The sequence below is a fragment of the Loxodonta africana genome, chromosome 5, assembly GCF_030014295.1.
Source record: "Loxodonta africana isolate mLoxAfr1 chromosome 5, mLoxAfr1.hap2, whole genome shotgun sequence".
In the NCBI taxonomy this organism is placed as follows: Eukaryota; Metazoa; Chordata; class Mammalia; order Proboscidea; family Elephantidae; genus Loxodonta; species Loxodonta africana.
The window spans coordinates 77,129,769-77,147,205 of record NC_087346.1 but is presented as its reverse complement, the minus strand read 5'-3'; the positions used below and the strand labels follow the sequence as shown (position 1 = coordinate 77,147,205).

The 17,437-nt window shown below is 41.8% G+C and overlaps 1 protein-coding gene across 2 annotated transcripts; it reads left to right on the top strand.

The window, feature by feature from the left end:
- Window positions 1–4,897: 4,897 nt before the first annotated feature.
- Window positions 4,898–13,818, top strand: CCNG2 (cyclin G2). 2 transcript variants are annotated; one of them, XM_010594119.3, is made up of 8 exons: window positions 4,898–5,002; window positions 5,978–6,115; window positions 7,028–7,165; window positions 8,246–8,496; window positions 8,676–8,754; window positions 8,839–8,937; window positions 11,266–11,471; window positions 12,390–13,818. In XM_010594119.3, exons 2-8 carry the CDS (start codon window positions 5,978–5,980, stop codon window positions 12,511–12,513), a joined length of 1,035 nt encoding a protein of 344 aa, XP_010592421.1. In that variant the 5' UTR covers window positions 4,898–5,002; the 3' UTR covers window positions 12,514–13,818. The 2 variants fall into 2 exon arrangements, with proteins under 2 accessions (XP_010592421.1, XP_003414184.2); XM_003414136.4 differs by lacking the exon at window positions 4,898–5,002 and adding an exon at window positions 5,789–5,897.
- The last annotated feature ends 3,619 nt before the right edge of the window (window positions 13,819–17,437 follow it).

Below are 17,437 nucleotides of genomic sequence, written 5' to 3'. Positions count from 1 at the left end.
AGCATTCCTGTCTCTTTTGCAGGTTCTGTAATCAGAGACAATCTCAGCAGGAAGTTTGAGGCTGCAAGCCACTCTTAATGACAGAAAATAGCCCAGGTGGGGAGGCCAGAAACAGTGAGTAGAGGGGGATGGGAGTGTGGCCTCACATCAGCTTAGTAAATTCTGATCCTGAAGTGCTTTCCTTCAGGGCTGCTTTTCTCCAACTTTCTTTGACGAGGTTAGAAATGATCCCTGCTTCTAACCCTTCATGAAGTCAGAGCATTGGGGAAAATCCTAATAGCCTAGGTAGATATAGAAGAAGTGCTTTCACAAACATTCGGACTTAGTCTTTACATGTGATGTAAGCATACTACCTGGTTTTCTGTTTTGTTTTATAAATTAGAAAGCTGAGGCTCAGGGCAATGTGAATACTTCAAGTTATTCAAGGCATTAACTCTGTTGTTGTTATCTGCTGTAGTCAGCCCCTGACTCATGGCAATCTCATGTACAATGGAATGAAAACACTGGCCCATCCCCACGATGGGTTGCGGATCAGACAGTAGTGATCCACAGGGTTTTCAACTCTGACGAGTAGGGTAGCTGGGACTCAGAAAAGGCATTCTGATCCCACAGCTAGCGCTCTTTGCCCTACACCTCAGATGTACCAGGTACATTTTGGGGCCATGTTTTATTTATCTACTTCTGTATTCCTGAGGCCTAGTACCATGCCTGGCACCTATTGAGTGTTCATTAGATGTTTGTTAAATACACACTGGTGCTTATGTCCAAAATTATTATTTCTGAAGAGAAAAATACGATGTCTGGAAAGTTGTTGAAATTTTGATGCTTTACAGAGTTCAGGGAAGTCCACATGTTCATTTAGATGAGCACTGCAGCAGCCACTTGGGAATGCCCTATTTTCTCTTCAAGGTAGAAGCAGAGAACTAAAATATCTCGCTTGACTGTGAGCAGGTTCGAAGGACACTCCCTCACAAGGCAAGGATTCACTGAATGGAGGCATTGTTTCCATGTGGGTGCACCACTGCTCATTTCCCTCTCCATGTCCATCTTCTAGTTTCAGTCTCAGATGTCACACTGAGGACAAAGGGCTCCGTGTCAGCCTTTATGGGGCTATTTATTGGCAGGGGCTGTAGAAGCAGAGTATCCCCAGTCTCACTGCACCCCTATCACTATCACTGTGCTGTACAGTGATACAAGTATCTTATGATAAAATAAATTCACACAAAGACCTTCTTGGGGACTGCCAGATTTCTGATGTCCCTATTTTGTATGTGCGCATGATACAGGAAAGCTGTCCTGGAGAGAACTTAGGAAAGGCTGAAAGGTGGCTGGCAGGTAAAGACTGATTAGCCTAGAGGGAAATATATTTTTCATAAAGAATTCCAGCTCCAGCAAAGTGAGCTAAGACGATGAGGACAGACAAACAGAGCCTGGAGAAAGGCTACCATTAAAAATGATGTATGGGATATATTAACAAATAATGAAAAAAAAAAAAATAGCAGAGTAAAAAGAGAAAATCTGCATAATTTTTTCCCCTAAATATCACCGTTTTTTAAAGGAGGGGTTTTTTTTGGCGGGGGGGGGAGGGGGGAGGAAGACGTGACTACTGAATCAATATTTAAAATTATTGCTTTCCTTTACCTTAAAGACATAAAATAGATCAGGGTGGATAAAGGGTTACAGCAGACAACATGACTAGTTTTCTTCTATGCTTAAAAGGGGCTTCAAAGGGCAGGAAATTCCACACCATTTACAAAGCTTTCTTACGTTACTCTTGGAGAACTGTTCACATGTTTCAAGAGGCTGTCTGCAGAAAGACACATTAAAATACCAGTTATACAAGATCATATAGTATGTTGTGTATACATATTATACAGTATAATGTATATACCAAAAAAAAAAAATCCAGTGCTGTCGAGTCAATTCTGACTCAGGGCGACCCTATAGGACAGAGTAGAACTGCCCCGTAGAGTTTCCAAGCAGGGCCTGTCGGGTTTGAACTGCCAAGCAGGGCCTGTAGGATTTGAACTGCCGACCCTTTGATTAGCATCTGTAGCAGTTAACCACTACACCACCAGGGTTTCCAATGTATATACACGCTATGTATACTTTGTACAACTTTATAGCATTTAGCAATCTAAGCAAACGGCAGTTTCAAGATCTTTTTGTTTTATATCTTTATTATTTTTTCAAAATATTCTATCACATAATTTTACATTTCCTCTTTCATATCACTTACTCTATATCATTTGTTCCTTTTCTACCTCTACCCCCTTGCTTAAAAAAAAAAGTCCCCAGTCTTCTTCATGTTTAGGTCACAACTCTCATGATGTGTTTTCCTCCTCCAGCTACTTTCTGCCTCTCTGTGGACTCTGTCCACTGAGCCTTTTTATACTTTGTACAGTGAGCTGTCATCTACATAATTCTAATCTTAGCTCTATTTTCAAAGTTAGTTGCATGTCCCCATTTAGTTTATCAGTAGAGATTTCCAGTCAGGTTATGTCAAGTAAAAGTAATAGTTTTAATAATATTTACAAGATCAAACAAGCATGGAATAAATCATTTAAAATTAGTCTGATAATGTTATTTTATTTTCCAAAACTCTGAGCAAAGCAAGAGCACACTAACATAAGAAGCTCTTTGAGCTTCTCTCCCCAGCTGGTCTGTGCTCCAGACGCCTGTATCTGAAACAAACTAAAACCCAACCTGTTACCCTCTCCTCCATTCCAACTCTTAGCGATTCTATAGGACACAGTAGAACGGCCCTATAGGGTTTTCATGGAGGGGCCAGTGGATTCAAACTGCCAAGCTTTTGGTTAGTAGCAGTACTTCTTTAACCACTGCCCCACCAGGGTTCCGCCTGTATCTAGTCCTAGCTCATATGTAAAGGGATCTATTTCTAAAATTCCTTGACTGCTCTGGAAAGTAGAGACAGCTGCTGCTAAAGGTATATTATGTGCCTTCGGTTAAGTGCTACAGCTGCTAACCAAGAGATCAGCAGTTCAAATCCACCAGGTGCTCCTTGGAAACTCTGTGGGGCAGTTCTATTCTGTCCCATAGGGTCGCTATGAGTCGGACTTGACGGGCAGTGGGTTTTTGGTTTTGTCTTTTGCAAATAAAACAATTCAGAGAAAACAGAAGAACTATTCGAAAAGAGAAATCTGTTCTCCGGGATGATTATTTAGACTAGAACCCACGAATATGTTATTTACTCTTTTTCAAATACATGGGGCAGTGGGAAGGGGAGAAGAGAGAAAGTAAGGAAAGGGACTATAACGGGTCAGAGGAGTCTCCACCCACATCCTCCAAATACATTCCGTGTCAAAGTTTCTAAGGCCTAAAAGGCACCTGGTTCATTTGCTTTTTGCCCCGCCTCTGGAGGGGTGTCACCTCGCAATAACAATGCTAATTATAAGGAACAATAAATGATAATTTATTGATGGATGATCAAAAACCCCGGCGGTCTTCATTAAAACAACAGCACAATTACAGCTTCTGGAGGTACGCTATAGTAGTTGTCAGATGTTTATGTGCTCTCATTAATGTGCACAGGTAAATTTTTAAAAAGTTTCTGCTTTGAACATTTTATTGTTGTGGAAAATTTTAAAGGTGCACAAAATTAGAAACAATAGTAGAGTGAACCTTCGTGTACTCACCACCCAGCTTCATCAACTTTCAACTTTTTGCTAATGTTGTTTCATTTATCCTCCCTATTTCCCACCCCCCGCCCCCGCTGAAATTTTAAAGCAAATACCCAAAACACCATAGGGTTTTACTCAATGTTTCAGTACACACACACAAAAAACCCCAAACTCGTTGCTGTGGAGTCGATTCCCACGCTTAGCGACCCTATAAACCTGCCCCATAGGGTTTCCAAGGAGCGCCTGGTGGATTCGAACTGCCAGCCTTTTGGTTAGGTGCTGTAGCTCTTAACCACTACGCCACAGGGGTTTCCATATTTCAGTATACATCCCCCAAATTTAATCACGACTGGTTATCGCAAAAGGGGTCGCAGGACAAGTATAGAATGAACGTGGTGAAAAGTTGTCACAGAGGTTATCTGGCTGTTCTGGCTGGATGGCGCTGAGAAACCCAGCATAGCATTCCCCCAGGGCAGGTGGGAGGCGCAAACCCCCCAAGACAGGTAAATGAATTCCTTCATTCTGCCCACTCAGGCATGCGCAATCCAGATCCCAGAGTTGCTAAGGCCTCAAGGAAGATAGAAGCGCCAGATACAGTGAAAGCCAATCAGAGGGCTCAAAGACTAATCAGTTGGCCAATCTGGTTTCGAGAGTGAATCTGGACCTCAGCATTCACCTCGCTCCCCCGCATCCAATCAGAGAGCCGGCTACTTTGGGCGGACTTTTCAAACCAGCGAAAACAAAACAAATCAGGGACCTTTAAAGGGTGCTATGAAGCCCCAGAACTATCTCCTTCCGCTTCTCAACATTAGGCCTTCATTACCCTCCCACTTCGGATCAATCGCGGAATAAGTTTTACGCTCAGATTTCACCCTTCGCCCAAGAACCGAGAGGGGACTATCTCGGTAAAGCAAAGGAGCGCCGAGGAAGCCATAAAACAGGCTGGAGTCACTGGTTTAGGGGAGGGACTCTTTTTCAAAGTCCTTTGAGGCACTGAGGATTCCTCCGCGGGGAGTCACGTGCCCCGCCCCCTTGGGGGCGTCGAAAGCGCAAAACAAAAACAAGGGGTTCGCCGCAGCCTCAGCTGTGGCGGCGGTGGCGGGGGAGCTGCTGGTGGAGCAGCGGGTCTGGAGGGCCGGCGCTTCGCCCCAGCGAGAGGGTAGGCGCGCGTGCAGCGGGATGAAGCCCGGGCTGTGAGGCCGAGGTGGCGGTGGCAGCAAGGATAAAGGTCGATGCCGGTCCGGGGGCACCGCTGAAGCGGCGGGGCCCCGACCTCGGAGGCAGGCCCGCGACGCCCCCGCCGCGCACAGTTCCCTCCGGGCCTCGGCGCCGCGGGCCGGCGGAGGCGCGTCTCCGGCACGGTGAGTGGGCCCACCGGGGATCGCTGGGTTTCTTTGTTCGCGGCTGGAACTGGCGGAGAGGTGTTGGCCGCAGTGGCCCGGTGCTTTCCCTCATCCTTGGGAGCGACCTTGGTACAGCCGTCCGCTCCAGCCCTGGGGGAGTTGGCGCCCGGCGGCGGGTAGATGAGGGTGGGAGGGATGGATGAGTTCAGGAGGCTGGAGGTGGTTTTCTCCTTCGGTGCTCTCCTCCCTGTTTTGTCACGGGGATTTGCCTGGGGGTGGTGCTTCTTGGCTTGGCAGCCCTAGGGCCCCGCACAGCTGCAGAACGGTGGCGTCGCTGGGTGTACGGGTGTTCGGGCACGGGGCGGGCTGGGCTTCTGTCCCCGGGCCCCGGCTGGGGGCCGCGCCACCCCGTCGCGCGCTCGGGCAGGAGCTGCTGCCACCTGGGTTTGTCCGGAGTAGGCGCTGTCGAAGCGCATGGGGAAGATTTCGGGGCTCGAACCCAGCAAGAGGGGCTTCTGGGCTGGGTCTCCGGTAGGGGCGTGGTCCTGGAGTCTCCGCCCTCCGGTTCTTTGTTCGGTCGCGAGACTTTCTCTTTCCTGCCACCTATTGTGCAACGTCCCCACCGGCTGAACCCGCTGCAGTTGCTGCCCTCGGTGCAGCCTGCTGGCTGGGAGTCCCTCCCCCCGTGGCTTCAGGTAGGCCCGGACTGCCCGGACACCGCCGCCCAGTTTTCCTGTTGTGCAAGGCCCGCGGCTGGCTGGTCGGACCCAGCGCTGGCGGCGGACGTGACCGCTGCCCCTCCCCCGCCACACCCCCTTGGCGGCGGATGAGGTTTGCCCTGGGGCTTCTGGTCGACGTGACTGGTCTCCTTACTGTGTCCTCGCCGGGGTGTGCTGGGACGCCCCCGCTGGAGGTATTCGCACTAATCCTTCTGTTCTCCACCCTCGCCCTCCCCAGGATACATGCTAACTGTTCGTGGTGTCTTTGATGCAGATGAAGGATTTGGGGACAGAGGACTTGGCAGGTCACGAAGGGGTCCAGCTCTTCGGATTGTTGAGCCTCTACCTGGAACAAGAACAGAGATTCCAACCTCGAGAAAAAGGGCTGAGCTTGATCGAGGCTACCCCAGAGGTAAGTTCCCGGGAAAGATGAGTCACTCAAGCAGCTGATGGAGTTTGGAGGGGATAACTTTTTTTCCAATTGAATCAAGACCAAAGCTGCAGAATTTCTTAAGACCAAAACTGGTCTTCCTGGAATATTGAGGTAAACCTTAATACAGTGTCATGCTTTTTTTGTTTCTTAGCTAGAATAAGAATGGTACTGTACAGAAGTGTTTCTCCAAATGTGTCACCGCAGCTTCTGAGTGGGAGACTCCCTGGGAATTAAGCCGTAGATTTGTGGAAATACCCTCTGGTTATGAAATACTTATTTTTAGTAGGATCTGAAATTATTAAAAAAAAAAAGGAGAAACCCGTTACCTGCGTCCTAAGGGAATCGAATTACGTTTAGCTGTTATAATCCTCTGGAAGTGTGGCAACAGTTCACCTTACATTGAGTCGCTAAAGCTCTGTAATGATGGATAATAATTAAAAAGTAATGATTTACAAAGAGCTTGGCTGTTAACCAAAAGGTCAACAGTTCGAATCCACCAGCTGGTCCTTGGAAACCTTATGGGACAGTTATACCCTGTCCCATACGGCTGCTGTGAGTCAGAATCGACTCTACCGCAAGGAGTATTTTTCTGTGTCTGATGAAGTGCTTAGCTTTCCTTATATGATACTATTCTACCCCATCCCAGGTTCTTTAAAATCAAGGGGGAAAAAGTACTTTATTTGAATCTGTTTAGATTTAACTGTGGCTGCAACAATGGGCCCAAACATGCCTACTATTGTGAGGATGGCGGATGGCATAGGAGCAGGCAATGTTTTGTTCTGTTATATGTGGGTTCTTTGAGTCAGAAGCGACTTGTTGGCACCTAACAACAGCATTATCCAATCTAGTTCTAAGAAAATCATAAACTTTGGATCTTGGTTTTTATTGCAGAATGATAACACTTTGTGTTCAAGATTGAGAAATGCCAAAGTAGAAGATTTAAGGAGTTTAACCAACTTTTTTGGATCTTGCACTGAAACTTTTGTCCTGGCTGTTAATATTTTGGACAGATTCTTGGCTCTTATGAAGGTATTTAATAATTTCTATAAATACATATTTATATTTCTACACGTGGTGCCTAGTACAATGGCTAACACAAGGGTTCAATAAATTCGTTGAGTGAATGTAATAATGTACATTATACATAAACATTTCCAATAATTGGAAGTGTGATGTTTAGTCTTATATTAAGAGACTACAAAATTAAATGTGTTGTGTCTTAAGTGAGATTTTGCTGTACCCTTCACTTTCTCCTTGAAGATGTGGCAAAATGAAGATTAATGTGTATTAGGTATCTTTATGTATATAGATCTTAAAATAGCATTTTTATATTTTCATTTCCTATTGTGTTTCTTTTAGAGCCTAGGTGTTTTTAATACTGAAACATGATAAATGGAAGTATAGTAGTGTGCTAAAGGTGACCCACTGCTTTCCCTATGAAAAGTCATTCAAAGCAGGGAACCACTATCTTACTATCTGTGATCAGCAACTGTTAGAAAATGTGGTGATTCCTCTGCCAATAGGATTGCTTTCAGCTGCTGGGTCAGTTTTCAGGGCACTGGAAAAAAAGGGCGGCCATCTGTCTGTGGCAGCTTTTATATATGTCTCCCTCTGCATGACTGATAGAGTATTTCTCTTGGGCAAATCTGCATTGAAGCATGAGATGATTCTTAAAGATTTTCTGCATAAAAAGATAAACAGTATTTTTATAGCCAAAGAAGTAGTATCTTGGTGTTAAAAGGTTTAATTTGGGGGGAGATTATAACATTATAGGTTTCATAATCTGAGATACAAAGTATAACTCAGTGTTAGAAATCTAACTTTTGAACCTGCTTTGAAGTTTTTTTTTTGTTTGCTTTTTATCTGAATTTAAAATTTAAATTGAATAATTCAAGCACTCAAAATACTTTTTTTTTTTTTTAAGGAGTTTAATGTCTAAAATGTAAAAATGATTAAGTAGAACTATGAGTTAAGACAAATACTTACATGGGACCAGCGTGACTGTGTTCTGTTTTAAAAGTAAGGGTATCATTACAGTATTCTTTTAAGTGTCTGCTTTATTAAGTCAAAGTGACGGTTGTTAGAAGAGGCCTTTTATTTGTTTTTCAGGTGAAACCTAAACATTTGTCTTGTATTGGAGTATGTTGTTTTTTACTGGCTGCTAGAATAGTTGAGGAAGAATGCAATATTCCATCCACTCATGATGTAATCCGGATTAGTCAGTGTAAATGTACCGCCTCTGACATAAAACGGATGGAAAAAATAATTTCGGAAAAATTGGACTATGAATTGGAAGCTACTACTGCCTTAAACTTTTTGCACTTATACCACACTATTGTACTTTGTCATACTTCAGAAAGGTGAGTGGGATTAAAAATAAAATGTACTTTGAGCATTGCTGTAGCTAATAGTAGAGTTAGAATGCCAATGAAATTTTTATTTTTACTTCCTCTAAGTTTTCAGTTTTGGTTTTTGATGTCAAGTCCTTAAAATCTTCGGTTGTTTAATAAGCATTTTGTCCTTTCTTTGCACTGTGTAGAAAAGAAATATTGAGCCTTGATAAACTGGAAGCTCAGCTGAAAGCTTGCAACTGCCGACTTGTGTTTTCAAAAGCAAAAGTAAGTCAATTTCTTGCTTTTTCACAAGCATTACTTTGAATTTTTAAAAAATACTTATTTTCTTTCATCCTTTTTTTTTTGTAGCCATCTGTGTTAGCTTTGTGCCTTCTTAATCTGGAAATAGAAACTTTGAAATCCATTGAATTATTGGAAATTCTCCTGCTTGTTAAAAAACATTCCAAGGTAAATATCTTTAGTCCTTATTCTTTAAAACACGCTTCCTTCCTAATTTTTTTTTAATCTCAAGTGTTTAGATTTCAGAATGCAACTTTGACTCATACAGACTAAATTGAGAGGGAATTTGGTCACTTAGCCCAGCTTCTTTCAGTATGCAGGCATCCCTTCTGTAGTGTTCTTGACAGGTGGTAATACATCTGTGTACATTGCCGCATGTGCATCGTTCTCAAATGCATACTAGAAAGTAGACTAAATACATGAATGGGATAGGATGGCAAATCATCACATCTATAAGATCGAATCATTATCCCATCATTAACATTACCAAACTACCATCAGCAGTGTTTCCATTTTTAAATCCTGTAGGCAGGCTAGCCCGGTATGTTTCTGGAGTCATAAAGAGATGTAAAACAAAAGCACAGTCCGTTTTCTTAACCTCTTAGGCTAGTTGGAGAGAAGTGGAACTTAACATGGGATGGTATCTTCTGTCATTTATTGTTGTGTCTCAGTGCTAGGCCATTAGTCAATGTGGAGAGTATGTTGGGGTTTTGTTAGAGAAGTAGAGCAGACCAGGAGAGGCTATGACTTGGCCTGGCTGGACCAAAAGAATCTTAGTGCAAGTTTGGGCAGCAGAGATGTATAGCCAGGAAATTGGGCAGACTAAAGGGGTTTAGGAAGTCCTTTTTGGGTGGGCTTCCAGATAGAATGTCTAGGAGATAGTCACAAGTGGGAGTAAGGATGTCCAACTCAAACAGTGGTTTTGGACCCAAGCATGAAAATGAGTTGAGGAGTCGCCAATGACCAAGATTTGGACTTAATGATCGAGAGAATATTGACACATTTGACAGGAAATTTGGAGGAGTTAATTTGATGAAAGAATGACGATCTGGAGGTGCTCGTATACCTTCCGGAAATCCTGGTGGCGTAGTAGTTAAGTGCTATGGCTGCTAACCAAGAGCTCAACAGTTTGAATCCGCCAGGTGCTCCTTGGAAGCTCTATGGGGCAGTTCTACTCTGTCCTATAGGGTCGCTATGAGTCAGAATCGACTCGACGGCAGTGGGTTTGGTTTTTTGGTGGGTATACTTTCCAGGTAGGTAGGTATCTAGCAGGCATCTGGCAGGAATAAAAACTCAAGATAAACCACAGTTGATGATTAAGATTTGGAATGTCTTATGAAGAAGCAGTAGTTGAAACCATAAGAAACTTGTGGGAAGTCTCTTGTTTAGGGGTTAGTTGAAGCTGTGGGGTCCCTGTGTTGCCCTTCCCCCCCTTATAAGCCCAGTGAAGGAAGGTGTATTTAGACAAGTAATGTAGACTGTTGAGTTAGAAAGAGGTTTTCAAGAAGGAGGTGGTCAAGAGTATTGAATTTTGATGAACGGTACAGTAGAATGAGAATTAAAGATTAGATACCTTGGAGGGTGATTTCAGTAGAGTAGGGACAAGGAAGTAGAAGAAGTCAGATTGCAGTGAGCTTAAGATGTAGCTGGGTTTGGTGGAAATGAAAACGAATATGATATAAAAATCATAGTATTAAAAAAAGAAACATGCAGTGTGAAGCATTTTGTAACGTAGATAACTTCTGACTTTTAATCACGAGTTTATTGGCTTTCATCTGCACTTTTTATTACGGTGTTATCTGGCAACGTCTTCAGTGAATATTGATTCCTTGAAGTAAACTGGGGCACTCCCCAGTGGTGGAGGAGGAACTGTGTCCTTTGTGGCAGATTGATTTTCTCATATTTCTCACTTCTCTATTAGCATATGTCTGGTATCATAATAAATTTATGTTATTATAATCCAAATAATGTTTTGCTACAGAAACCTAAGTTAACGTTAAATTCATTTGCACTGGGACTGTTAAAGAGGAGATGGTTAATTTATTAACAGACCTACCATGTTTTTAGGTTAGTGTGTCTTTTAAGAGAGGCAAAGCTTTCTGTGTATGGAATTCTAATGTAAATCGTTTATACCTATTGTGCTGTTCCCTTAAACCAGGGGTCCACAAATTTTTGAAGCATACCTGGGGAGCTTTAAAGTTTTTTGATGCCAAGATTGCACCCCATGTCAACTAAATCAGTGCAGGGCTCCGTGGGAGAAAGACCTGAGATCTGCTCCCCTCTAAAGATTACAGACCAGAAACCCCTATGGGGCAATTCTGCTCTGTCACATGGGGTCACTGGATCAAAAATCGATTTCTGAGGCATCTAGCAACAACAACATCTGGGAGAGGAAGCCAGGCATCAGTATTTTTTTAAGGGTCTCTGGATGATTCCAAGATGCAGCAAGGTTTGGGAACCACTGCGTAACGTCTTTATTTAAACTTTTTTTTTCAGGTTAACGACACTGAGTTCTTTTACTGGAGGGAGTTGGTTTCTAAATGTCTAGCAGAGTATTCTTCTCCCGAATGTTGCAAACCAGATCATAAAAAGCTGGTTTGGATTGTTTCAAGGCGCACAGCCCAGAACCTCCACAATAGCTACTATAGTGTTCCCGAGTTGCCAACAATACCAGAGGGGGGTTGTTTTGATGAAAGTGAAAGGTAAGAAGGTGCTTTGACCAATTAGACATCCCCAGACTACATGTTAACTGGATTTGATAGTCCAAATAAAACCGTGAAATATTATAAGGCATTTTCAGAGAAAGCCCCTACTCTAATACCACCATTTTTTCAGGTGAGAAAATTAATTAGAAATAGTTTTATTAAAATAGGTAATGATTTTAGAAGCCTTTTCTCTTTCTCTCCATTTTAAACAGATTGTCCCCCATCTCCCTCCTTACCTTTCTTTTTATTTGAAATACAGTTTAGTTTAAAAAATTGAAATTTGAGTTTTTAAACATTAGTAAGAGTTCCAGGTGTGATGCTGTGAAAAGAGGCTGAGGAGTAGTTGGCTGGAAAAGAAAGGAAACCACCACCACTAATGGGGCAGATTTTTTTTGTTGTTCCTATAGTTTTGTCAGATGTCTGTCTTCATCAGAGTGTGATTTTTTTTTTTTGTAAAGTGTGTAATTTTACTAAATTGATCTATAGGTAAGGGTAAAGGACCAGAAGTTACATTTTCATATCTGGTTGGATTCTTGGTTTGATATTTAAAAGCATCAATGCAGTTATTGATGCAAGAAAGACATCCCTGTCATTCTAAATAAACTGATAGGAAATACGTTGTCCTTAGTTTGTATTTATTGGACTTAAAATACTTAGAATCCCACAATAAGGTGCTGATTGAATTATTGATACAATAGTATTAGTTTGGTAGATAGTGATTTGTTCAAACCTCTTAAAAAATATTTTCTACTGAGATTACAATAGACTTTATAAGTTTTCTCTGTGTATAGCTTAAATTTTGAATATAAAAATCTTAAGACTAGAGATACTCATGTAGCAGTTTTGTCTTGCCTGTAAAACACAAAAGAGTATGCTACATAATGGAATCCTTTTTGTCTCTCTTTTTCGCCTTAGTGAGGACTCTTGTGAAGACATGAGTTGTGGAGAAGAGAATCTCAGCAGCTCTCCTCCCAGTGATCAGGAGTGCACCTTCTTTTTCACCTTCAAAGTGGCACAGGCACTGTGCCTACCGTCTTAGAAATCTAATTGTTCTGTGTCAGAATTTAAAGTGTGCGTACAGGTTTCTAAGCAATAAATGGGGGTGTAGGTAGTTTTCAGGTCCAGCCCCCATCTAGGCAGGGACTGCATAGACTAGAATACCTACCTTCTATTTATTATTATTCAGATCAGATCTGGCCTATTTTCATATTTAATCCTAAGCCATCAAGTGGGTTAGTGCCTCTTAAACAATTGAAAAATTTTAAACATCGGCACTTTATTTTCCTCTTTGAACTTAGCTACTTGGGGGAGGACAGTAAGGGCTGTTACCTTCACTTTACTACTTTTCAAGGAGATTTTTAAAGATGAATAATGTAAGTTATCTTAAACTTTTTATAAAGCTTTCAGGTGTCTTTATTTAAACAGTTTGGGAGTGCAAATGCTTCCTTAGCAGGGACAATGGATAATCCTTTAATGGTTTATCTTAGGTCTTCCCCAACCTCATTCTCAGAAGAGAGAATATACTCTTAAATGTCAGACACTTTGTTGTTTTGTTTTTTAAATGATCAGTGTACTATCTGATGCAGACCCTAAATTTAGAAATTACAATTACTGACATTTCTGTGAATTTTAGTATGTAATGTCTTCATTGAGATTTCTGGTAAAGCAGAAATAATTGACAGGCTAGGGCTGTTAGATAGTTGCATTCCTAGTACCTAAGTATTATCAGACTGTAGTATTATTTTAATGTTATTAAAACAATCCATAATCTGCTAGTTTTGCATGTACCTGTACAAAAGCAGCACAGGAAATTGAACAGAACTAGGTAACTATGGAATTGATAAATGCTGATCTAATAGAACATTTTATCTAATTTTCTTATATTAAAAATGCATGGTTGTGTTTTGCTTCCTTTATTATTCACATTTCAGAAATAATGGTATTAGTATATGGGTGCCAAGATTGAGTATGAAGTAAGAAAAAAAAAAGTGTAGTATTATAGTTTTAAGCATATCTGTGTGGTGATGCATCCGTAAGAATGGGGATATGTAAACTCTGTACACATTAGGTTTTGTACAGAGAATTTTTTTAACTTTATAAATTTTTGTATATGAAAATGTAAATCTTAAAAAATGTACATAAAAATACTGTATTTTTTTACCTTGCGTGTGTGATAGTCTAGTCATTGCATGTAAATATAATTTATTGTGTATTCTGTATAATAAATTACACATTGATGACTTACTTTTTTACTGGTAAGTCAGCATCCATGGGACGTTTTTCTGAAGTGGATTTTTTGAAGTGGTTACAGATTACAGCTCAAAATAAAAATATTAATAAATTATACTACTGTGCAATCATACCTTAATTTTTAAATCTTCTGGTTAAGAGAAAAAAAAGTACTGTTTCAGCGGGAAGGCTTGAATTGAGGCTGGAGTGCCTCTAGGGTAAGCTCTCTAACTGGCTACCAGAGTTCTCTAGGTAATATTTCCTCATAAATTTACCACAGTCCAAACTTTGGCCCTTAGCCTGGGAGACATAGAAAGTGAATCTGTCACTTGGGCATTGACCTCTCTTTGGATTGTACTCATATTAAGCAAGCTCACAGAGATTGGTATATTAACCTGAATGCCTGTTAATTTACAGGTAATTGCAAAAGGTATCAAGTAGATTAGAATGCTCAGATTGGCAGATCACTGCAGGCTTCCTGTGGACAAGCCAAATTCTAATCAGAAGGCTGCTTGGTGAACAAGTACTGGGGCTGTGTCATCCTTAGGAGCTTGCCTGTCACAGAGGGCCCTGCTAACCCTCTGGCTGTTTGGGCATTTCTTTTTCAAAACTCAGGTTTTACAAGTGGTGATCATAGTCATTTTTTTTGCAGCGATTCCCCATCTAGTATTTTGTAGACCTTTATTTTCTCTAGTTGGTTAGAAAAGCATCAGGTATACTGAATATGTTTTTCATATAAAACTCTTTTTCCCTAGAGACAGAAGCATGTTTTCCTAGCCTCCCCAGTGGAGAATCTGCTAGAGGATGACCTTCCCTCTATTATTAAATAACCTTGGTAAATAGTAGACAATATATTCTGTTTTCAGATTTTGATTTAATGAGATGTAGAAGTTATTTGTGGCTTGCAAAATCCTGGGACCCTCTTCAATTTTCTTTCAGGGTTTTACTGCTCTTTTTCCTAGATGCCCTTAGTGAAGCTGTCCACATGGGGCGTCATCTGTTCCACCTCGTTTTCAGTGTAGTTAGTCTGGACCTCTTTACTGAGCTCCCAACTTGTTTATTCACAACTGACTGTCCCACTTGGAAGTTTCTGGTGACTCTTAAACCTGCTCTTCCTGTATGTCTATCTCGGTGGATGGGAGTTCCGTCTACTCAGGTCGGAAACCTAAGTGATATTCTCATCTCCTCCCTCCTGTTTATTGGCAGTCGCCAGCCTCTGTCATTTATATTAGTCTGCCTCTTTCTTGCCACTGGCTTGGTTCAGACCTGTACCCGTATCAGTAGGATTACAGCAGTATTTGACTTAGTGATCGCTCAGCCTTCAGGGTCACTCCTGATCTCCCTTTTGCTGCCTGGATACCTTTTAAAATACCCAAATATGACTGTACTGAAAAATTGTTCAGTAGGTTCCTTGTAATCAGCATAGTCTATATCATGACATATAAGACTTCCTGATCTGAACGCTGCTCTGTCTCACTTTTTTCTCTTGACATTTCCAGGAGCTAGAAAATGTGTGTTAAGAAAGATAACTAGCAGTTACGTGGGAGATTGACGGGTAGAAATACAGATACAGGGAGACCAGCCAGGAGCCATGAAAAAATCCAACAGAGGTGATGAAGGACTGAATGAACTAAGGCAATGGCAGTGGAGATGAAGAAGAGAGGTGGGAATTGAGAAGCACTGTATTTTCTGTGTAAGGAGCCCTGGTGGTGCAGTGGTAAAACATTCAGCTGCTAATTAAAAGGTCAGCGGTTCAAACCCACCAACCCTTCTGTAGTGGAAAGATGTGGCACTCGGCTCCCATAAAGATTTACAGCCTTGGGAACCCTATGGGGCAATTGTACTCTGTCCTACAAGGTCCACTATGAGTAGGAATCAACTTAATGGCAATGGATGGGTCTTTTCTCTGTAGGTATTAGACCCACAAACAAGTCCAGGAGCTTGATTATGCCCTCCTTGTGCCACTCAGGTGACTCTCCCATGAGTAGTGATGAATAAAATTGAGAAGCCTCTTGCCCGTTCAAAGCAGAGGGTTAGGAGAAGGCTCCCATTCTGACCTTACGATTGTCCCTTGGATGTGGGTACTGATTTGGCTTTTTAGGTTCTGACCCTGTCACTTCTTGGATGTGGTGTGCACACCTTGCTGCTTCTGCTGTTGTGCATGCTGAAGTAGCATTTTGCCTGGAACCTGGGTCTCCACCCATTTGACCCAGCTTTTACTCTCTCCCCAGGAAGTGAGTTAGGACAAACAATGGTTTTTTTTTGTTTTGTTTTGTTTTTTAACTTTTATTAAGCTTCAAGTGAACATTTACAATTCTAATCAGTCTGTCACATGTAAGTTTACATACATCTTACTCCCTTCTCCCACTTGCTCTCCCCCTATTGAGTCAGCCCTTTCAGTCTCTCGTTTCGTGCCAATCAAACAATGGGTTTTAATCACTCAGAGTTTATGCTCAGATTAACTATAGAGGTATTAGCCAAGAATATGTGATAATTTTAACCATTTTGTCAGTATCTGCCTTTTTCCTTCATTTCATTTCAACACCAAGTCATAATGTATTTCTCCCTGCCTCCTACCTTCCTCTCCACACATGGAAATTGTCACCTTTTTTAGGCAACCCACTTTATCAGCTTGTACGTGGACAAAGACATTGTACTTTGCATTGGTCATTTTTAAACTCAGAGATCAAAATAATTTTTTACTTGTTTTGTACCAGATATGGTCAGTAATTTAGTGTTTTCTGTTTAGTAAACCAGATTGTGTGGTAGTTTCCCAGCATAGTTTCTAAATAAGGCAATGAGTCTTCCCATCCTAGTGCATACATTCTGCTTTTCCTACCAAGAGGTAAAGTCTATTCCCCTTGAATTTGGACTGGCCTTGTGACTGGATTTGCCCAATAAAGTGCAGTGGAAGAAGCTCAGTGTATGTCCAAGTCTAGGCCTTAAAAACATTGACAGTTTCCCTTTTACCCTCTTGGAAACCAGCCACCATGCTGCAAAAAAGCTTGGGTTCGATTCCTGAAAGATGAGAGGCCATATGAAGAGAGTTTCTTGAGGATGAGAGACCATCTTGGATATTCTAGTCTCAGAACTCCCAACTGAATGCAGCCATATGAGTGTCCTTGGCTATACCACACAGAGCAGATGAACCATCCAGCTGATCCCAGTCAACCTACAGAGTCATGAGAAGTAATAATTCATTTTAAGCCACTAAACTTCAGGGCAGCTTGTTACACAGCAGTAGAGAACTGAGATTGCTTATTACAGTAAATGATGGTTATCTCTGGTGCGATTACAGATTATTAAATATATGTTGTTGTTAGGCGCTGTCAAGTCAGTTCCAACTCGTAGCGACACTATGTACCACAGAACGAAACACTGCCTGGTCCTGCGCCATGCTCACAATCGTTGTTATGCTTCAGCCCATTGTTGCAGCCACAGTGTCAATCCATCTCGTTAAGGGTCTTCCTCTTTTTCACTGACCCTATATTTTACCGAGCATAATGTCCTTCTCCAGGGACTGATCACTCCTGACAACATGTCCAAGTATGTGAAATGCAGCCTCTCCATCCTTGCTTCTAAGGGGCATTCTGGTTGTAGTTTTTCCAAGACAGATTTGTTCGGTCTTTTGGCAGTCCATGGTATATTCAATATTCTTTGCCAACACCACAATTCGAAGGCATCGATTCTTCTTTGGTCTTCCTTATTCATTGTCCACTTTGCCATGCATATCA